Source organism: Dicentrarchus labrax, unplaced genomic scaffold (assembly GCF_905237075.1).
Source record: "Dicentrarchus labrax unplaced genomic scaffold, dlabrax2021, whole genome shotgun sequence".
Taxonomy (NCBI): Eukaryota; Metazoa; Chordata; class Actinopteri; family Moronidae; genus Dicentrarchus; species Dicentrarchus labrax.
Genome location: NW_026136705.1, coordinates 19,902,055 through 19,925,829, shown reverse-complemented (window position 1 = coordinate 19,925,829; position 23,775 = coordinate 19,902,055). Strand labels below are relative to the sequence as shown.

Below are 23,775 nucleotides of genomic sequence, written 5' to 3'. Positions count from 1 at the left end.
TTCAACCCAAATGACCTACTCCAAGCTACAGAGGGCAGATCCGAAAGTCTGAGATAGAGTAAAATCTTGTCTATGCAGTATTATCTGTGATGTGTTTCTGCTGTAATAAGATGCCTCTGGCTCAGAGCTGCTTTATAAAGTTTCTTTCACCTGTAGCTCCAGTCATACGAGAATATCCCTGTAAAAAGTAAAATAAAACATTTATTGTAGCAACAACTATCTCTGTTTTTATTTAACATGTATAGTATAGAGTATATTATACAGTAGGGACATTATAACACAGAATTATGTTGTAATATGATTTTATGTTAGTATGTATCTTTATTGACACTATGACTGTTCATATGCTTGATTTAAATCATTTTTTCTGTACATTTGTTTGCTAATTTAATAGAGTGAAATTTTGTCTAGCATTGTTGATTTTACAGTAGAACTTTATTTATTTATGCTTTTTTTCAGTTCGATGGGCAGTGTTTGTTTTTTGTGTCAGAGTTAAATCACTTCTGAGAATTGTTTGTTTACTCTGTAATTCCTGAAGTTTTGAGCTTAGATGAACTTGTAATCCTGTTAATTTTTATCCCTCAGACATTCTCAGAGAGCAGCAGTGATGCCAGCAACATTAACATATCATGAATTAAAAGTAATGTAATCGTGTTTTAATTAAACCTCATTTGGGTCTGTTACCAGCATGTGGTAGCGCGCGTGTGTGTGTAGGTGGATGATGGGGTTTTATTGTGTGTGTTTGTGTGTGCTTATTGGAGTGAGTCTGCGTTGTTATGCACCTGTGTATTTGAGTTTGTGGTGCACACAAGTAACTCCAGCATGAGGCTTTTTTGTTAATTTTTTAAAGGAACCCCTCTTGTACACATGCTCATAATGCTGCTTAGAGACGGGCTACAGTGCAGGACTCTCAGTTTTATCTCATCTTATTGATTCAGTCACTTTTCTCATTTTTCTTTTTGTTGCTCCTCTCTATGGTTTGTATTTCTACACCCTAAATGAAATCAGGTTCGGATGTGCGCCTTAACTGTAATCTTTCATACAATTATACACAAAGATACAGAGCGATTCAGAGACATTCATAAAAAAATGTTTTATTAGCTGGTTGACTCCCTACACATACTGTGTCTGTGCCTTTTGGGTATAAATCCAGGCTGATTCAAACTCAAACCATTAGAAACCAGACAGGATAAGAAGAAAACTGCTGCTGCTGAATTCAGATATCTGGAGGGATGATGGACTGGCAGCTGCCTGGCTCAGAAGAGAAAACAGACTAGAACAGCTTAAACCCACCAAGGTGTGAGATTTATTCATGCTGTGTGTGTGGGAGTGTGTGTATGTGTGTATGTATGCTACGGTTCAGCTGATACAGGCTTTTTTTTTTAAACTGATTCTGATATTTATGCATTTAAGGTTTCTATAGTTTATATTTTGTGCATTACATTTGAGCATTTTCATGCAAGATTTCTAACCATCAACAGATTTTTTTTTAAACTTTTCTTATTTCGCAGGCGGAAAAAAGCCTCATAGCATTTAGACCATCATGTCACACTAAAACTTCCCCTGAAACTCATAAAAAATTTAATTGTTCCAGGGTTTAGCAGCTCCTATTGAATGTTAGAGGAAACTCTGGGATGAACTGAGCATTTAATTTACCAAAACATTACTAGATAATTAAATGAGGAAATTAAATCTGCAAAGAACGTAAAGGATGGATCTGTGGATCAGTCATGTCCATGACGAACGACAATGATTGACAAGTAGCAGGAGGATATATTGGAATACAGTGTGTGTGTGTTTATGTGCATGTGTACTCCTGAGTGCATCCATCTATTTAAGGGAGATGATGAGTCACCCAGTAATCTCCAAATGGGAGCGGAGTTACATTTTGAGGATACATCCATCATGTCTCCAGCAGGTGCATGCAGGTCATCAGGGTAGTCATCGTGCACAGCTAACTCGTTAGCGGTTCTACCAGCTTCTCACTTTGCCTGTCACTATTCCGACGCTGGCAGTAATTCTTAATTTTATGGTCTGTGGACAGCAGAGGCGACCAAACTATGTTAAAGTTACCGTGGCTAATGTCATTACAGGCTGTCAAATGCTCTTTACTGTAGTTCTTTAGCTGACAGTTTACAAGCAGTGAGCAGGTAAAGCTTCATTGACTTTCTCAAAAGCACTTGCTGTGTCCTAGTTGCATACACAGTTGTATACTAACTCAGACAGTGTTTTCATTATGCAAATACAGCACATTCCTAGTGGAAAAAATGCTTGTATAGCATGTGACCATGCAATCTGAAATTGCTCCATTTTTGAGTGTGCTGTTGACGGAGGCCATTTCCCCATAATTCAATCTGCAAAGGAAATGGAGGAGCTACTTACAGCTGGAAAAAAGTGTGTGTGTGTGTGTGTGTGTGTGTGTGTGTGTGTGTGTGTGTGTGCGTGTGTGTGTGTGTGTGTGTGTGTGTGGATGGTGGTGTGATGGGCGATGGTTCTGCCCAAATATCCCACAGACTAAATAAGAATAACTGAATAAGATTTGGGCCAGTTACCTCTTTTAAAAACTGCACAGTCTTACAAAATAGGTATTTTATTAAAGTTATAATATAAACCTCCTCAGTAACGTACTGTGGTCACATTTTAGTTACCTTAGATTATCATATCTGAGGCATACAAAAACACAGAAAACATTAAACATTTATAGCTTTAAGAAATGTATTTAGTTCTTTTCTGCAAGTACAGTATAAGTCTGAATTTATTCTGAATCTTTTTGACTATCTTGCTCTTGCTCTGGTGTTACAAAAAGGTCTCACTTTTTACACCCTTCACAACTTTAGGTAACATAGCAGTTACAGCACATTTAATGTATTTTTGGAATAAGTAGTGCCTTAATTAACCAACCATGGACAGGATGCCTCTAGCCTTAGCCGTAGTGCCGCAGGAAAATCGATGCAAAAAATAAATTTAAATTTTTTTCTCAGCCCAAATTTTCCACAACCTACATAACGACAGTCCCATTTTTATTGTGTGAAGCTAAATGTCTTGTTTGTTCAATGTTCATTACCTTCTTGAATGTTTTTATGTCCCATCTGCAAGAAACCACTTTCCACCCTTCGTTCTCTCTCTGTCACATGCATGTGTCTGCACACACTCTCCTCCAAAGGTCTGGACGTTAAATCCAACAACCTTTGCATTATTCATGTGGTGTTGCAGACATAACCTTCATGGAGGGAACTTTGTTTTTGCCCCAGCTCTTTACGGTATGGTTGGTTTATGTTACAGGCCACTTATTCATTTCTGTGTGTGCGGAACAGTTTGAGTTTTTAAGCGCACAGGATACCCAAGCTTATTGTTTGGCTGGATGACCTTTGAGCTGGGATGTCACCAATTTAATTATATATTTGGTCTGTCTTGTCTGGTCCAGTTCCAGCCTTCACCTGTTTAACAGATTTCTTTTGATATCTGTCTCTGGCTCCCACTTTGTCTCTTGTTCACCCACCAATCATTTACTTATTCATGTACATGGACACATAAGCACACAAATGCACTCTTGTCTGCTGATTGTTTCAGTATCTCCTCCTGTTTACAATCCTGGGTACATAGGTGAATGTGAATTAACCTGCTCAAGGATTTTAATGTAATTTTCAACGTTACCTACAGCACAAAACTTCGCCTGACAGAATCCTTTTTTTTTCCATGGAAGGTCAACGTTGCTGCAGGACTAGGAATAAGCATGGCAGGGATGTGGGGTGGAATGGATGATGACAAAATCTAAATGCTAATGAAAATGAGGTTGGATTTGGAGAGATGTTGAATGTATTATACAGCAGGGTTGTGATTGGAAACCATAATCTGCTTTCTCATGTTCCCAGGGCTGCCAGGTTTCCACTTCGTGAGGGAGCAGGAAACAGGATCAAGGAACCACTCCTTTGCCAGTTGCAACTTTACAAAGTAGACAAAATTTATATAAGAAGTATTTAAAGTACTACAAGTGTACATAGAGGACTGTGTCTACAGCGCTACGCTGCAATATAAAGTCAGAAAGATGCCGTTCATTTCCCATTGTCTCCAAGTTCAAGTTTTATCATCGCAAGACTCAACTGAAATCACAAACTCTGCTGCCCTTCAAGATAATCCTTTCATTTTGATAAATACACCACTCTGGGAGAAGCTATTAAAACAGCACATTATCGTCACCTTTCACTGCATGGAGGAAAAAAATGGCCATTTCTGAACATAAACTTTGAAATGCTAATGTTCTTGTTCAGAAGACCGCTGTAGTGTGACCTCAACAGAGACACTTTCAATCTATAAATTCACTCTGGGCCATTCCACTTACAGATCTGCTACGGCATATTTTTTTCTTTCTTCTTTACGTAGACCATTTAATAGAGTTGTTTTACTTATTTGTTCAATAAATATGACCTGACCTCCTGGTGACCATCAGACTATCATAACTGCTCCAAAATTCAAAGTCAGCCTTTTTAATACCTTTTATTGCGTGTAATTTCTTGGCACCCTCCACTGTCAACAATCTAATTTTAAAAATGTTAAGTCCGTCACTTCAGGCTATGTTTTAGTCATGGTCTCATTTAATGTAGTGATTGAAGCTCAGGAAGCAGGATAATAGCATATCTCTATTAGTGAGCAATGAATGGTCTGACAGAGCAAACATTGCAGGAAAAAATAGCACAGCCGCTTCTGATTGCCTACATGACTCCCTGTATTGATTTGTTGTGAGGTCAGAGTCCATGTTAGTGTGTCCCTGTGGCTCTATTTGATGGTTCAGACTTCCCCTCACGACTCCTCTCTTTATATTTGTGTAGCCTGAGGTTTTGCCAATTGTCTATCCTCTCAGGTCACTTGGCAGAACCCAGCTGTGAATGTACAATCCATGTTAGACTCAGGGTGAAGTGTATTAGTCAGTCAGTCAGCAGGGAACTGCAACACAGTGAATCAGGACGCTGAAAACAAGTCAAGTTCTTTGACTCGGTGGAGAGGTTTTTATTGAAGGAAACACAAAGAAGAGCCGCTGACATTTTGTTATTATGACAATGTGTTTTTTCTTGTGAATGAATGAACAAACTTTGGCAGCATAATAGTGTACCTTGGCCCTCCATCTTAAAAAATAAGCAATAACTTGGATTTCTCAAAACCTGAGAAAATTGTGCTCAACTCACCATGAGATTTTAGATCATCAACTGGCCAGACACCCGCTGCACAGCTGTGCCCGTTTAGGACAGCAGATGGATTCCAGTAAATTAGAGAACAAGGATGGCAGCCGGTGAAACCTTATCGTTTCTTTTTTTTATCAAAGTCTACCCTTTAAACATATTAATGGATGTCAAATTAAAGGAAATAATGGTATGCGAGTCACTGTATGGATTCAAATTAAAAATCAAAATCAATCGAATGATAATAAAATGAGGGAATATATTTCCAAAGAATACTGTTCAAAGATAGATTCAAGAGGCAGTGGAGCTGTTTTGGAGGCTAGTGGTGGCTTTTTATTCCCTAATATAGACCCCTTCAGGTTAAATTCTTAAATTTTTCCCCATTAGGTAGTTACCAGATAGGGCTGCAGCTAATGATTATGTTTATTCATGATTAATCTGTTAATTATATTCTCTATATATTAATCATTTGGTCTATAAAACTTGTCTGGTATCAAACAGAACTGCCAACTCACTACACTCCATTTCCATCTAAGAATCAATCAACTCGGTGACCACGCCAGATTTGAAGATCTGCATCTAGGCAACCATAAAACATCTTAAAATGGTTGAAAATGCCCATTAAAGTGTCCTAGAGCACAAGATCATATCACAAAACGTCTTGTTTTGTCTGACCAACAGTGCAAGCTTTTGCACCCTTATCTTTGTGTGAGCTACAGAGTGACATTTAACTAGATTATTTTATAAGCATATCAGATTACAGGATTAAGTACTATTTGAGTGCACATGCCCTGTTACTGAGTAACGATAACTCATTTCCAATGTTTTTTAAATCTTTTCTTTGAATGTTTTACTGTTTTGTTTTTAGTCTGTTGTTTGTTCTTTTATTTGAAACTTTATGCTGTTTTCTCAGCCAAGACTTCCTTATATGAGAGATTTTGAATCTCAATGGGAATATTCCTGGTAAAATAAAGGTCAAATAAAATGAAATACAATAAAAAGTGACTAATAATGAATTTCTATTGGCTAATGAATTAATCAACTAATCATTGCCGCTATTCAGGTAAATGTCAAGAGAGACCTGGCCAAGGAGCAGCATAACAGACTAAGACAACTGTCAGATGCTGGAAAAGAGTACAGAAAATACCCAATGGTGGGTACCCAGATGCATTAACAGCTATGAGTTTCTAAAAATATACATATTACACAATTATGCAAAGCTCTAGGTCAAGATATTAGATATTTGTTCAATCTGGCTACAAGTCTACACATAAAGATTAGAAAATAAAGATACCTTTTTACACTTTAGGACTCAATGAGCTGGACCTTTGAGTGTTTTTATTGACGTTATAATGTCACATAGTCGCCTTAGAACAAGGACCATCATGGAAATAAGTCTTGGACTAGACTGTGTCATCCTTGGGTTTTTGGTTGTTCTGTGTGATTTTAAACTCCTCAATCTGATATTGTCACACTTTATATTGTTTTTTTCTTTAATTTGGCACCCACTGTGCATGATTTAGGCCATTTAAAAGTGTTACTTGGATGTTGGAGTATTATAATATTGTTATGATGTAAGGGATTATCCTCAGTGACCTTTTTTATATTTATCAAATTACACGTATGGATTTTATTCTATTTCTGAAGACAATCCTTGTGCTAAAATCTAATTTAAACTGGCAGAAATCGCAGTCATGCGGGTTAGATTGTTTCTTAAACGCTGACATGAGGCGCATCACTTCACCTTCATTTGTCCCGCCTCTGTTGAAGAAAGCCCTTCAGCACCATGGACAGCGCCAAAAAAAAATAAAAAATCAGCCCCACAAACCAGCACGTGTTCAGAGCTAACTGCCACCCCTTGGTGATTTCTCTGAGTCAGTTAAATTCAATAACTCTGCATCTCAGATTTGGCCTGAGAAAATCGGTTAAACCCTTGCAGGTTCATTCAATATGCCCATGGTGCTGTTAAAGCTTTCATGACCTGCATTTACTTTCCACTGATGCCTCGACTCCCAGTGACAAAACAGCAGTCTAGTAGCCCTTCGCACTGTTAAACCCCCCCGGGGCGCACTCTTAATGTATTAACCCATCGCAATCAGCGGGAGGGGGGTAGATTGGGTGGTTAAGTAAGTTCCTGTAACCACTTTTAATTATAACAGCGCAGCAGCGCGGGAGACACAGTTTTCCACCTTAAGGCTGAGACTGCAATTGAGCTGCTGGCGGAGGAAAACAGAAACTTCACACAGCCTATTATATAATTAGTATAGGGGGTGTAAATGTGATAGTGGTGGGGTATTCTAATCAGAGGCACAGAGCGAAAAACACAGACTGATCTGGAGATAACAGGAGGGGAGTAACAGTGGCACAAAAAAGAGAAGTTTGGCTGGAGGAAGGTGCCTTGAATCTGGACGCCTGCCCCGAAGAAGAAGAAGATGATGAAGATGAAGATTTAGGATGGGTGGTGGGGAAGAAAGAGATGGGGGAGATCAGACACACTGCATCATTTAAGTACTGCGGCTGATGTCATTTCCTAAGCACCATAATTGGTCATCAATGACTCTTAAAGCTGTGAAGAATGGCTAAATGAAAACACACACACACACACACACACACACACACACACCGTTCCCATGGGAGGTGTTGTAGCTTCACTGATCCATTGAAACCTTAATTGCTCGGACCTTACACCCCTCCGCTCTCTCTCTTTGACTCCCCCCCACTCCCCTCTTTCCCTCTCTCTATCTCTCCCCCCTCTCCCCTCTCTCTCTCTCTGTTTCTCTCTCTGTGTGTCTGACTCTCTCTCTCTCTCTCTCTCTCTCTCTCACACACGCACACACACACCTGCTGAGGAGGGCAGCTATCTCCCATTGAGCTCCACGGCGTCGCATATTTCCCGCTCACCTATACACAGTCGCACCTCTGCTGCCGTGCCCCCCCCCATGTGGCGCCTCCCTTACCGGACTGGACCGATAAATGGGTTAACTCTGTCATCGGGAGTAGCCGAGATAAATGCACCGGGAGAGCGTCGGGAGATCCCTTCCCATCCCTCCGCTGCTGTTTGAACGATCTGCGCTCAAAGACATCATCCTGTCCACTCCGCCGTGTTGATTCGACAGAGTAGATTGAATTTTAAATCGTGATTTATTATTGTATAAGAGGCGACCGGCATCATCATCAGCAGCAGCAACAGCAACAGCAACAGCAACAGCAGCACCGGTTCTTAGACCCAGACCCGTGGGCGGCTGGGTGGCGTCCGTCTGGGCGAGCTGATAGGACGCAAGATTTGGCACTCTACCTACCAACTGCTTCATCCCAAAATTTCAAGATATGGCGATGAGAAGTAAGATGTAGAAAACGGATGGGAGGCCATTCATGTGTGTCTGGGCTTCAGCTAAAAACGGATAAAATCTCCCAGCACCATCACCCACCTCCTCCTCCTCACCAAAACCAGTTGATTTTTTGGGGGATTTTCTTTTTTTAAATAGGCTAACTATCTAAAAAGTGTGGAGCACATGACACACTGGTGAATCCCCGAGGCTGGTCCCACACTCAGACTGAATGAGTCCATCTTTGGCTGTCGGACGGACTCCTCAACAGTGCAGGACGGATGCAAACACACTAAACACATCTTGGCAATTCAAAATACCCTCAGCGTCTCCGCCAACGGTGTTCTAACCGAGCGGGGGAAATCTGACACCGGGGGGACCAGTCGTTTCACAGGCAGGTAGGTAGGCTAAACCCCGGCGGTTAATTAGTGTGTCACCTCTGGGTTGGAGTGTTAAAGGTGATAAAGGTGATTACCGCGACCGACCGCCCATGCGTCGGTGCCGCTGATGGCCGCAGGAACCGCGCAGGCGACTGCACCTGTTGTAATCTGTGTGAATGCGCGGAGCGCGCCTCTGCGCGAGCGTGTGCGCGCGTGTATATAGACTTCTGTGTATGTGTTGACAGTCTAGATGAGCTGTGGCGTCTTAATGGCTGACAAGAGAATTGTGTCTGTGTCTATTTGCATTCAGTATCCGACTATTTCAACTGCTCCTCAAAATCTTTCCCCAGCTGTTTGTGTGCGTCGCGCGCGTTGGTGCGCGCTGCGTGGGCTTGATCGGTGTGATTAGGTGATTATAGGTCCATCACACACGCGCTATAAGTGTAATTAGAGTATAATTGTCTCAACACGCAGCGGGATGTAAAGCACTCCATCAGACATTATACATCATGCTTTGTGGCTTCATCAGACGTTCTTCTGTTCATTCAGCTGGAGCAGCTCACATATTGGTTCTGATAAATGAGGACTGGCTGCAGTCTAAAGCCCAGTTGTATTCATCCTCATTGCCAGATGCTCTAAAACTCCACAGTCATAAAGCGTGATGGCCAAATCTGTCACCTGCCTCACACACATTCATCATCTGATACCCTGGAGGAGACCCGCCTGTGGATGGTAACGGATGGAAGGTGTTACAGTACGTGCGTGGTGTTGGGCGGTGTGGGTGCGAGCATTTTTGGCGGGTAGCGCGCATGTTTTTTTTTTTTTAATTCTCAGGCACCCCATTCTCTGTGCAATAAGGGTGACATGTAGCAGAGGCTTTGAAACATCAGGCGGTGTGAGTCCAGCTGCTTTCCTTCCCCTGCAGATGCGCGCAGTGTGGCAGACCACTGGTGTCCAACTCTGTTCCCGTCGCGTGGGGCTCTTTTAACATCCAACAAACGTTGTTTCATCAGACCATCTGACAGAAGATCAAGGGCACATACGTCCACATCTCCTCTGGCCGTGCTGGTGGTGAGGCGCCAGAGCTATTCAGTTGGCGCAGCAGCTGGTGGTGGGGTCAGATAGAGCGTGTTGGATGACCCAAGTTGACCCCCGGGAGAGGCGGCTGTAGGCGACAAGATGGGCAGCCCATCCAGCGCCTCTGCTGAGGAAACGATTTTAGAGTACAGCCTTGATGGGTAAGAGAGAGACAGCAGAGATCACAGCTGTGTGGAGGCTGCCTATCTTTGCCCAAGGTGACTTCAGTAGGACACAGACAATGTGACATTGAGCAGAGACAGAAAAGCAAAGACAGCAAGTTATTTGAATTCGATTCATCATTTTTTATTATTGGTTTAACAGTAAATCTAATAAGAAGCCATTTTATTGCTGGTAGCCTGTTGAGGTAACTTGTCTGTCCTGTTGTCCATTTTGTTTGGCTTTGTAGTCTATCTGACAGATCGCAGAGTTGCAGTTTATCCAACACCGGAGCTTTAATTCATCAATAGTGGTCCCTTATTAGTTTTGGCAGGAGGCAGGTGCCTTATCTCCAAAACTGGAAGAAGACATGGAGAGATAACATTTTAGTGGCTTGAAGTAAAAAGAGAATCATTTGTTGATTTATCTTGGAAGTTTGTCTGGCCAGCTCACAAATCTCACACACATCAGAGAGTCCCTGGATGAAGTTAAATCACACAGTTTTGCATGTTTTGATGGTTAATGGGTGGCTGCAGCTTGTAACAAGCTGTTTTCCTTTGATCTGGGCTTGATAAGGCTTTATTCTGTTGTCTTGTCAGGGCTGCCTGCTTGTGATGGCAGCCTTGTGCATGTGTTGTTGGAAAAATACTGTTGTGACCTCCCAGTTCTTTTCTGCCATTCTGCTAATGCATTTCTCTCCATGGGGACAGAGGGAGGTGAGGAAAAAACATGATTCTCCTTTCTCCCCATTCCCAGCTTTTTGGTTCAATCTCAGTTGCTCCTTTCCCTTCATCTCAGCCTCTTCCCTCCCGTCTGAGCTTAAATTCGTTCTGATCACCACACTGCAGACTTGAAACTGGGCTCCCTGGGGCGCAGGTGACCCCGTAGTTCAAACACTGTCAGTCAGCCTGCTTTCATTTGCTCCTTTCATCCCCCCCCCCCCCTTTTCCTGTCTCTCTCTCTCTCACCTGTCTGTCTGTTCTTCCTCTTCTTGCTCTCTTCTGCCAGGCAATGAGACTTATCAGATGGAGGTTTGCTGCTAAAGCTTGTCCTTGTCAGCTCTCATGTCCGTCTCTGTGACAACAGTCTGTGTTTTCACGAGTAGAAAAACCACAATCTAAAAATATATGGGAGAAAAATCAGGAGCGAGTGAGAGAGAGGTAGAAAAAATGAGAAAGAATCAGCGTGTGACTGAGTTTGATGTATGTGTATGTGCGTCTGCTGGTTTTTGCCATGTATGAGTGGGTGTTTCTGTCAGGGGAACAATTGTGAGAGCAGATGGACTGTTGAAATACATTCTCATATTAATTTCATATCATATGTCTTATTAATTTGTCCACTGATTAAATAATTGCTGGGTCCTGTTTAATGTGGGGAGTTGAAGACTTTAGGGTTTTTCATTTATTGAACAGCCATTAAATGTTCATAATTCTTCATTGTGACTTTTCATCCTGTCTTTAGTAGATAGATTAGATATATTCACTTGTAAGTGCACAACAAATCACTGATACATAGTGACAAACTGTGTATCATGATGGAAATATAAATCATTCTCCTCTGCTCAACTGTACCCACCACAGAGAAAATATATGTGTTTCTAACAGACATGCATGCAATAATGCACCCAGGGGAATTTAAACATGCAAAGATGCAAAATACACTCCAAAATAAACCTTTTGTATACATGTGCACATAAATTAACTATATGCATGTACCAATCTGCTGTATCTGCATATACATGCCAACACACATACGTAGACACCATAAAGCACATGTTTACTCAAGTATATGCAGTGCTGGTGGTACTGAAATGTGATGCAGAGGTGTAATTATCTTTGAAAAAGCAGCCAAGGTTGTCTCTACCTCTCTCACTTGGTAATACGTATTAGTAGTCATACACTTATAAACGTGTTGCTTCCTGAAAAAAGCTTCCTTGTTTCTTCTGTCAAAGGTTTGCGTCCATCATATCGGAATGAACGTGTGTGATGTGATTTTTTTTCACTCAACATTTCAGTTGTTTTATCTGCCATTTTGAGAAACTGAAGTAAAAGGCTTCTTGTGCCGTTTCATATGATAAAACAAACCTGATGCCACACGAGGTAAAATGTACTGGAGGGGCAGCCAATCTCCTTAGTGATTATCTTATTTATTCATTTAATTAAATCTTAAAATTAATTAACTCTCAGAGTTAATGTGGCAATATATCATTGATATTGTCATGCTTCACTTGGCAACTTAAAGCAACACTGTGTAACCTTTTACTAAACAGCAGCCAGTGTGACCAGAACTGATAATTTTGGAAAAATGATAACATGCCATGTTTGAGCAGGAGAGTCCAGAAGAGTCATAAAGTTAGCAAACTGACTTTCACAGCAACAGCTAACATTAGCCACCACAAGCTACTGGTCATACCAGACCATGGATGGCTATAGCAGTGTTTTACTGTTTATAAATTCTATTTCTCATTTGTAAGAGGAAAATGTGTTATTTCCTCCTTCAAAAGTTACATATAACACAGATATAACACAAATATTAAATTTTAAAGAGTTCATTCTGTATGTTGCTCTCGGCAGGTAGTAAGTGGATAATGATCCAACAATGAAACCTTAGCGTGTGTTTTCATCTTGTTGGCCGAAACCTATGTCTGCAGAACAGGTACATGTCAAGTACCTTTAATGTGCCGGTGGGACAAGAGTAGAACCAGGAGCAGATGGACTGAAGACTACATTACCTCAGAGCTCACAAACTATGTGCACATACACACCTTTCTGCAAACACACACACACACACACACACACACACACACACACACACACACACACACACACTGTTTGCTGTCTAGCTCTCATGCACATGTACACACAGCCATTTTCACACCCGGTGTCCTCTACAGATCACCAGAGCAGACTTGCACCTATCCCACGGCTCTTAACCTTTTACACTGTCTTTGTCTTTACGCTCAGTCTGTGTCCTTTCCCTCCCTTGGCTCGGATTCCAAGATCCACAAAGAGTTTAAGTCTCAAATAACAGTGTGGAGAGGAGAGGAGAGGAGAGCGTATGTTTATACTTTGACCATGTCTCCCCTGAAAAAGACATCCCCACTTCTATCTCTATCTCTTCTGTCTGGCAGCAGCCCGCTCACAGAATACTCTTGGGATCACTATCTCTTCCTCCCTGACTCCCTCCCTCCCTATCCTTCTTTCTCGCACTCACCTCGACTCAGTTCAGTTCAGCGTGTACTATTGGCAGCAGTATTACATGAAGCATATTGCCAAAGTGTCAAAATATTACACTGGGAAAGCCCTCAGAGGGGGCAACTCTCATGAATCAAATCAGAGAATCGCTCTGATCACACGACAGCAATGGGCCGTGGTTGACTGATGCCTTGTCATGCCCTGAGGTCTCTCTGAGGTGTTGGGTGGCAGTGGTGATTGTATGGCGGGACAGGAAGTCAGAGGATTTGACGAGGGGTTGGGGGGGTTAGCAGAAATGTTAGCGAGCGACAAGACTTTAGTGCTTTTCCTCTGTCGACTAAGGAGACTGAACAAAGAGCGAGCAGGAGAAAGACAGCAAGAGAATGATCGCTAGATAATACAGAGTTCCTGATTATACTCTGGTATTTATCAGAACAATAACAGTGGAATGTTTTTTTTGTGACTCCATTGAATTATAATATGATTACATAATTTGTCACTGTGATTGTGTCACAAGGAGACAGTGGTTTCTCCCAGAAAGGAGCATTAGCAGAGTAGAAGGAACAATGTTCCCTCCACAGGAGATTGTGTTTCTAAAAAAGGCTCCTGACTGCGCTGGTAGCCGGGGCTTGAATACACATGCCCATACTGACACAAATGGTTCTTACCTTTCGTTTTCTCTCTCAAACACATGCTAGGTTTATTCAGAAACTGTGCGTATGTTTTTGCTCTGCAGGGAGAAGATGCCATTCCACCATGTGCGGGCGGGCCTGCTCTATCCAGACAACTACCTGAGCAGCTCCCTGACGGAAGGCAGTGAAGCCTTCCAGCTCACCAGCATTTCCACCGAGGAGCTGGGAGGTGAGTGTGCCAACAGAGACACAGAGAGAGAGAGAGAGGGCAAGAGGTGGGGTGGTTTGCAGAGTAAAGTGTGAGGCACTGGGCAATTAATGTTTCACTAGAGGAACAATGCAACTACAACGCCCCAATTCTCCCAGGGATAAGTTTTTCCATTTAGCCATTTTGTCAGAGCTTGACTGGATGCATTGGTTTCCAATTATGGTGCTTAGGAAATAAAATCAATCACAGGACTCAAAATGAAGTTCAGAAATTCAATATATATGTCCGGGCCTGAATTAGGACACCACTATACTGATATTCCTCCTAATCCAAGTTTACAATCAACTGTGAAAATTGATGCCACCAGAACTCACAAAGACCTGTTTTATGGGTGGGGAGATTGTAAGCAAAGGTGATGTTTTGAGCAACACTGCTCTTCATCAAACAACATCAAGATGCTGTGTGCTCTATCAGGATATAATGTGTATGTGTGGATGTACTTTTGACCATGTTATATTACCACATTAGAGACTCTGTTCATGTTGACTCATTATGTGACTGAATCATGTGTATATAAGATGGCGTTGTGCATTGTCAGTTTGATAAACAGCGGTGATGCTCGAAATGTTACCTTGGTGAATTAAATCAGAGCCCTGCAGTGCGCTAGCTGTTTATTTATCTAATTATTTGCTCAGCACCTGCTCTTGTTTGGTTTAGATATATATTTATGAACGTAAACCACTGTATTAAATGCTTTCAATGTTGAACCACCATGTTTCTACAGTAGCTCAGACCAGACAAACCAAGCACTGGCTCTAGACAGGGCCTTTCACGTAGTTTCTCCTACACACTTCACAGCCTGTTCTCATTCCCAAGTTGACAAATACAGACACAAGCATTGTTCAGTCAATTGCAGTCAGCAACTTCCTAGCTAGATGCCACTGATTCCTACACACTGGTCCTTTAAAGCAGTGGTTCTCAACCTGAGGGTCAAGTACAGTACACAAGGTGCAGTTATTCAGTCAATTGAAAATCATAAATTAGTTGTTGTTCTGTCTGGGGCAGGGGGGTCCCAAATTTGTCATAACCAATGGCCAGAGCTAAATAAAACCCAAGTAGTAACAACCACAAGGGAGTTTTACTTCCATGCAGACTGGCTGCAGGCTGAGGGCTCCTAAAGCATGCCGTATGTGATTACATTTGGATCCTGATTTGAGGCAATCCTATGACGTAACCTCACATGTGCTATTTGACAAGCTGCAGAAAACAAAGACTTCTACACTGCACTGAGAGCGTATATTTCTTACATGCGTTGCTTTGGTGACAAAGAAACAGCTACAGTAATCCTTTCACCAAGCGAGGACCAACAGCATGACAGTGTGTTTCTGACTGAAGCTGTTTGTTTGTGTTTATACATGTGGCCTATTGTAGTTTGCTCGAATGAGCTTTGGTATGAAGTACTTTGTCCCATAAATCTTTTAATCCAGCGTCCCTTGTGCACAACTCGACTCAACCCAGTTCACTGAAACAGTTGTTTTAGTCCACTGAAGCTGGTACAGTGACTGAAATGCCTCATCCTCATTAGTCCTGTTGGCCAATGTCTGTGTTTGGTTTGTCAAGGACAATGAGAAGGGTAAAGTAGTTTGGACCTATAGAGCTATTATATAAATTGAATCTGGACTCTTAGACTCCAGATATTATGATGAAGCATTATCTAGGCCCTGTCAGCCACAGATGCAACTTAACCAATGGGATTGTTTGATGTGGACAAAATATCCGTGGTATTTGCTGCCAGCATTTGAAAACTCCTAATCCCACTTCAGAGAGATGCTGAAGGTTCTTCTAGGATCATCTGTTAGCAGAGATAGAAGGCTAGTTAATCACCCCTGTGTTGGAATCGCTGCTATCCTTTTCTCTGCTTTTGAGGCGTTTCATCAATCACAGTGAGAACATGTACAGTCCTGGGGGGTTGACTTCATAATACACAGCCACACACAGGCAGGGCTGAATGCTCATACGCAAACACACATACACACAAGCATTGCACTGTTGTACATCACGGACCAGCTCATTCGTAGCCCATTGAAATTGTACGCTTTACTGTTGACCTGCATACAAATGCATCTCACTTTGTTTTTGGGAGGCCGCACACGCAACCGTATTCCCAAGCCCTTGCCTCTGACTCTCACTTTATTTAGTAAGGGAGGCAGTGGCACGGTGCTCAAGTCTAGCTATCAGCCGTAGGGGATATTTACAGGCTCAGATTGGGGCTACGACTGAACTTCAACTCCCATGCAACTGACAGCAAAAACAGACATAGGAGGCAGATCTGAGACAGACTTATTACACAGAGGAAGGAAGGAGCAGCATGTCGGGACGAGAATATTAATGACACACAGCCTGAGAGAGACACAGAGAGAGATGAACTTCATGTAAAATTCATCGTTTAAGTTAGGAAAAGGATTAGTCTTGGGGAAATTGTGATTTAAATTCCGACGTGCAGCCGGCTATTACTCTTCTCGATTGTGTTTCTCCTGTAAAGATTTGCACAAATGCCGTATGCCAGCTGAAATGACACCCTCTCCCACCCCTGAAGTGTGGAGAGCCACAGAAAAATGGAGCGCTCGCCTGTGAAAAGATGTTGAATAAAGACTTGCAAAGTCTTTCCTGTCCCTGCTGTCTTTATCAAGTCGATAAATTCGACCACCACCACCCCAGCCCAACGCAATGCCTCCCATCTTCCCACCACCGCACAGATAGTGCCAACTGATTGACAAGTAATTAGCCAGAGATTGACCATGGTATTTTGTAAGAATGTCCTCAGAGGTTTGAGTAATTGTGCTGCACGAACAGATAGATGCCTCGTGAGCTGTGCGCATTTACTTGGAATTTCAAGTTAGAAGGAAGCCTTTTATGTGGGAGGAGAGAGTCGGAAATGCTCTTGGCAATGCTGGTGGTGATTGTGCTGTGTGGAGGGATTGGTCCAGGTCCCTCTGGGTTTGTAAAATACAATAAGTGTATAAAGATGCAAGAGAGACAAGGAAAGAGAGTGAGAAAGAGGGGAGAGGAGGGAAGAGGAAGGGAGGGAGGGAGGGCGGGAGATCACCCTCACCTTGGTTTGCCTGAGGATGAGGCTGCAGCACTTCCCGTTAATGGGAAAGCCTGTTATCAGCACCAGGGAACCACCTTTCAGCACCATCTACAGACCTGCTAAAATCTGTTAATCATTAATTTCATCTCATGGATTAGTCCTTGTCACTGATACCATCTGACAGCTCACTGTTACATTTTGGGATTGTATGAGGCTGATGATGCGATCATACTTGAAACAATTGAAACATTGTGTCATTAAGCAGTTTTTATGGTTACAATTTAGTGAGAGGGTTGTTTGTCACTCCCTGACAAATGGACACATCAGCATTTTCTGATCTGGTGCTTGTTGTTATGGTTAGAAATGAGTCATATCAGCATAAAAACCGCTTGGTTAAACCTGCGTTAAATGAACATTTCTGGACACTTAGAACAGGTTGTAAACACAAGACTGATAATCACCTTTTAAGCTGATATGGTGAACATGTGCAAACAGTAGCTTATTTACACATCCAGTAGTTAAGGACCAACATTATCATTCATTTGGAGGTGTGTCATTCATTTTCCTTTTCCTCTGCTTTTGGCCTCTATCACCACCTCCTCAGGGAAATATCTGGCTCTTTAGCTGTTAAATGCTTCACTATGTTCAACAGCGAGTCACTAACTGTCTCTGTCTGCCGCTTGGTGCCGAGCAGTTAGTGTACGATTGGTTTTTAGAGCTGTATCATTGAAAACAACTGCCCACTGCATTGCGAAGCACCAAAAACAGTTCAGTTGTGGGCTGGAAAATGAAAACAATAAGCAAACTCTGCACAGCTATGGAGAAACTGCACAGTCAGGTAATAATTTAGTCTCTTTTCGTTTATTTAAGTGACCCATTTAACATACAAGTAGTAATTTAAGCCATTATTTATATAAAAATATTCATTACAGCCACTTTAGTGTAAAATAGTGAATGCAGTAATTATTTTAATGAATCAATGCTGAACGGAGGTAGGAGACAGGATGCAAACAGTGGTTTCCAGTGTCAAAGTCATACAGTTTGATGACCCAACCATCCACCCCAATCTCCCTTCTAAGAGGTATTATGGTGTTATGACAACATCACATTATTTCTGCCTTTGCCCCTGAGAGACAACAGTCATTATTTACACTACCACAAGATCTGTAGTGTAACAAGCAGTGTAGTCAAGGAAATGACAACAAACATCACGCAGGAATGCCAAGATCAAAAACACAGAATGTCAAGGAGACAATTTGAAAAAAACAATAACGCACACATTTTTACAAATGAATAAGGAAAACAAAATTAAAAGTCAGAATTATTGCACAAACAAATATTCCAATAATATGACAAATGTTTCAGAGAGTCAGTCACAGCTTCACAAATATGAATGAATAAAAGGAAATTAGTAGAATCACACACACCACTCAGTCAATCAATTAAGTTCCAGCCTTGGATTTTTAATGGTAATAAAGAGATGAAGTGTTTAATTTCTGCTGTGATGAGCCCCGACCTTTAAGGCCGAGAGGATACAAGAGGAAAATAAATGTAAAAGTAAAAGAGAGCTGAAAGACACATTCACATCCTGCACCACACCTGCCAACCTTGTCCCAAACTAACCAGAAAGCCACACATCACCAACAAAAATTAACACATAAAAAATAAATGGATCTACCACAATGTTAACAAAGCATTCAATAAATATCAATAAAACAATTTATGTATATATAAGACAGACAGACATACATAGATCATATCATATGTACAATCAAATGTTGTGATTTTGTTGTGCAGAGATCCGTGAGGCATTCCGCGTTTTGGATCGTGATGGGAATGGTTTCATCTCCAAACAGGAGCTGGGCATGGCCATGCGCTCCCTGGGTTACATGCCCAGCGAAGTGGAGCTGGCCATCATCATGCAGAGACTGGACATGGATGGTGAGGCACTACATAAGGACACACACTTGGGTGCATCCACAGAGCATACATGGACACATGCAAACACTAGAAGAGAACCTTTTCATAAAAAAGTGGCTATTTAATATATACTGCATGTATATAATGTTTGTTTATAGTTTATATTAAATATGATGTGTATACACTTGATGAGCTTATTTTAATTGATGTAAATGAAAATGATGCCAAAACAAAGAACTTATTGCCTCTTTCACTTGCTTGAGGCAGAGTGGGATTTTGAGTTACAGCTTCCTTCACAATGTCCCTTTAAAACTGTTTCTAAACTGCCCTAAAAGCAGCAGGTAGTCAATTGTCAAAAACAAATTCCCCTGGGGACAATGAAGAGAGAACCTGTCTGGTCTGGCTCCTTAAACTCCAGCTCTGCTTGTAAATTCACAGTGGATTGCAATTACTCCTAAGGAGTTCCTGCATCACAGACAAGATAGTCAATCTCTCAACTGGATCTTATCTGCCTGCTTTTGATTCCACAGCTTGCAGTAAACATCAAAGGTCAAAGCTAAAAGCTTTTTGCTTTAGCCTCCATGAGCAGTCCGACCATCTGAGAGCAGTGCTGCCATTTGTTCTGAGGAGGGACAGTATCGGTCTTAAGATCCTCTACCTCTGACTTCTATCGTCTCGATGTCATTGCTAGCAAAGCACTGAAAGTAACAGACACCATTAGTTTAAGACTGTCAGGTATTATCAGGTGTTAGACAACCTGTACAGTTCTTCAGATGATTAATTTTATGTCATTAAAACCCGTCTTAGGAAATCTTAATCCACTGATCTCTGGCATTATCTTCTTATCTTTCCTTTAGGGTTTAAATGTAAGATTATATTATGCTCATTTAAAGCTGAATTTTTCAGAAACTGCAGTCAGGTTTCAGAACAAAGAACCGATGCTGTTTGATACACCAATAATATACTGTATTATAAGGTCATGCTTTATTTTTACCTGATATGTCCTTGTCAAGAACTGTCTAATTTGGCACTAATCATGGTGGAGAAGGCACCTTGAAAGAACAGCTGCAGAAACTTAATTCTCCATACATGTTGATTTGCTTGCAATTAATTGGAATTAATTCATTGCAAGAGTACCAACTGAAGATTGTCTCCATTTTCTCTGTAATTAGTATAAAATTAAAAAGTCCTTTCCAGGAACCTCTTGGAAATTATTCAGAAATTACAGACCCATAAAATAAAGTGTTATCCTACTACCAAAACTAACACAGCAGTACTAAGGATGTAGACTGTGTAGACTGCTAATACTTCTTATATGCTACTTATTGTAACAAACAATAAACAGAACATTAGACAGCACTGTAAACTGGTAAAAATCAATATTGACAATATATACTTAATAAGTCTATGCAGTAACTCATATAATACAAGCTGTAGTGGAGATGTTCACTGAGTATTAATTCTACGGGACACTGCCTGTTGATTGCTATCTCTAACAACATGCAGCAGTAGAATACATAATGTACACTTACAAGTTGTGTCCTTAGAAGTTAAATTTGCAAAATGTTCCCTGAATTGTTGCTTCAATGCAAAAACGATCCCACAATTGCTCGAACACAGATGAACATGTGTGCGCACTGGCACAGGTGCACACACCTTATTTGAAAGGTGAATTAGTGGTGATGATGCATGGGTGCTTGTCATGGATGAAGGCACATCCATCTGTTGATTTGTCTCAGGGCGCTTTTCTTTGTTTCGGCAAGAAAGTAAACTTCAGCATAAAATGCATTATTTAGCTCTGGTCTGCCAGCCTTCCTGTTTGTGTGTCTGATTTTCTATTATCCCGGTCTGTCTCCCTGCCCGTGTGTGTGGTTGTGTGCGTGTGTGTGCGTATCTGCCCACAGGGGACGGCCAGGTGGACTTCGAGGAGTTCATGACGATACTGGGGCCCAAACTGCTGTCGTCCGACAACAGAGAAGGATTCCTGGGCAACACCATCGACAACATCTTCTGGCAGGTGAAAGACAAAGCTGGAGTTTCTCATCACTCACAATCCTCGTCATTTATCAGTTCCATCTTGTACGCCTCCTCTCACTAACTCTGGCTCTGTATTTCAGCAGTCAGAGCTTACATCCTTAAGCAAAGCCCTAGTTTCTGCAGGGACTCGGCACAAGCATGCACCTACTTAAGTGCAAAAATACACATATACACACACAAAAACACACTTTCAGACCCCCCACCTGCTTCTTCTGTTCCCTGACAAAAAAATACTTTTTTTCTTTTCGCCTTGAAGGAAAAGAGACCTGCTGAGACATGACTGTGTTTCTTTACTGAGTTATGTTTATGATTTTGGGTTTGGGTGTGCGTGTGTGTTTATCTTTCACAGTTTTGCGGAAGGTATTACCATCATAAAGATTTCAGGGATGTGCCCCTGTATGTGGAAAGTCTGAGCTTGTGTGTTTTCAAGTGTCCAAACTGGGCACAGTGGTGAATAAAGCTGTGGTTCATCTACATGCTTTTGAACCTGCTTCCTTTGTTTTTAAAAATTGTTCTGGACAGAAAATCTGCTGCTCTCAGAGTGGGTTTTTTTTTTGCTTCTTATGTAGGCTAAGACATGCGACAATAATGAAAAGTGCAGCGTTTTGAGTGTGTGTTGGGGGAGTAGGGGTAGTGGGGGGCGGTTGAGTGTGAGGATGGCTGGTTGAGCAGGGTGACAGCTCTCAGGAAGCTGTTCTCTGCTTTCCTTGAGTCAAATGAGAGGAGAAACATTTAGAGGGTGACTCACTGAAATGAGGAGGTGTGTGTGTTTCAGGTTACACACATTTACATAGGCATTCCTTATCCTAGATTTCATTGTGCAATCTCTTCAGAAAATATTGACTATTTATGCCATTCACACATGAGAAAACAAACAAAATTCATGCAAAAAACGGCTGATTTTAACATCAAGATCATTTCCTAAATTGTATGAAATAAAACACCTTCTATAAATGAGACGCATTGCATCTATAAAGCAGGGATGGAGCAAGACGGACTACAGTGTGCCAGCCAACAAGGCTGAAAGAGATGAGAGAATAGAGAGGGACGCTGGACAATATGTGAGGATGGGGAGGGTGGTAGTGGTGGTGCAGGGGGGATGCCCCACATAAAGATACAGGAATATGAAGGAAAACCACAAAGGAGGAGAGTGGGAGAAAATGAAAGAAGAGGTACGAGGTGTGTGATTCATGAAGGTCGCAGACGGTGTGCGTCTCAGGGGTGATTTAAAATGTTCACCTTCCACAAAGAGTGACAAACCAAAAGAAAACAGGAAGAAGGGGACGGAAAAATGAGAGGAGAGAGGGAGCGAGCAATGAAAGCAGAGAGCAAAACAAAAAATAGTATAGGACGAGAGGAGGAGGAGGAGGTAGAGAGAGAAGAAAGGGGATGAAATGGTGGGAGGAAGTGTGTCTCTGAAGACTGTGAGAACTGTGTGTGTGTGTCTGTCTGTTTATATTTCACAGACCTCAGAGGGAGACAGGAGGAGAGGGAGAGTCATTGTATTGCAAAGAGAAAGACGGAAGAGAAGGAGGCACATCGTGGTGGGCCATAATGACTCAGTCCCGTGTGTTCAGATAATATCCACAGTGAGATGTATAATGATTGACTTCATTGGGGAAATTTGTCGCCAAGTTTTGTGTCACATTTTCGTCTGTGTGTGCGTAGAATAAATTCTGTGCGATTGTTCCCCATCTTGTTTGATTCAGTGTAGCATTGAAACATCTAGAATACATTTCTGTTTTTCTGTTTATCCTTTACAGTAGCATGGTCTGAGTAAAACCTCGGGGAGATTTGCTTTGAAAAACCCCTGACTCAAGTTACCGCATTCCTGCTGACAGTCAGTAAATTACATTTGAAAAAGGAAGCACCCACTCTTCCATTGCAAATTAAGCTACAGTGCCAAAAGATACAAAAACATTTTTTGCCAATATCATAACAGTGTTTATAGTCTCGAACAAATATGTTTTCACTGAGCAAAAGCAGGAGATAATTAGCAAAATCCTCTATCGGAGGCACACAGTACCTGAAAAATGTTATCAGTGCAATTACATTCATTTGGAGAATGCGTTTTGTCTTGAGGAGCTACATCAGTTTTGGGGTTATTGCTTAAGTACATTTGACACAACATGTGGGAAATATCGGGGATTAAACAAATGATAAATGGACCACCAAAGCTTGTTTAATCCTCTTTACCACAAATCATGTGTAGCCTTTTTAAAAAGTAACTTGACACCCCCTAAACATGTTTCTGATGATTACAGGTTAAGCTTTTTGCTTCACCTCCTGAGGTTTAATTTCTCACAATGCTGTAGTGATGTACACATGTACTCCAGGACCATGTGACATCATTGATCCCATGTGCGGACAGAGGTGAAACAGGCTTAAAACTTTCAACCAGAGACACCAGTGAAACACTGCTTTTCAGCCTTGTGTTAAGTTACTCTTTAATATTATTATGCAACTATAACTACTTGTTTATAGGAATAGTTTAACATTTTGGGCCATACCATTCTTATGTTTTTACGGTAAATATGAAGCTACAGCCTACAGCCCGTTAGCTTAGCTTAGTGCAGT

The 23,775-nt window shown here is 41.6% G+C and overlaps 1 protein-coding gene across 3 annotated transcripts in view; it reads left to right on the top strand.

Moving 5' to 3' along the window:
- The first annotated feature begins 8,706 nt into the window (after window positions 1-8,706).
- The window catches only part of caln2 (calneuron 2), a 29,271-nt gene continuing 14,202 nt past the window's right edge, over window positions 8,707-23,775 (top strand). The window contains exons 1-4 of one of the 3 annotated variants that reach the window (XM_051400351.1): window positions 8,707-8,898; window positions 14,047-14,171; window positions 19,039-19,182; window positions 21,066-21,178. In XM_051400351.1, the coding sequence (XP_051256311.1) occupies window positions 14,054-14,171; window positions 19,039-19,182; window positions 21,066-21,178 (375 nt within the window). In that variant the 5' untranslated portion in view covers window positions 8,707-8,898; window positions 14,047-14,053. Of the gene's footprint in view, window positions 8,903-9,771; window positions 10,119-14,046; window positions 14,172-19,038; window positions 19,183-21,065; window positions 21,179-23,775 lie in introns of those variants that run through there. The other 2 variants (XM_051400350.1, XM_051400349.1) reach the window with 2 other exon arrangements.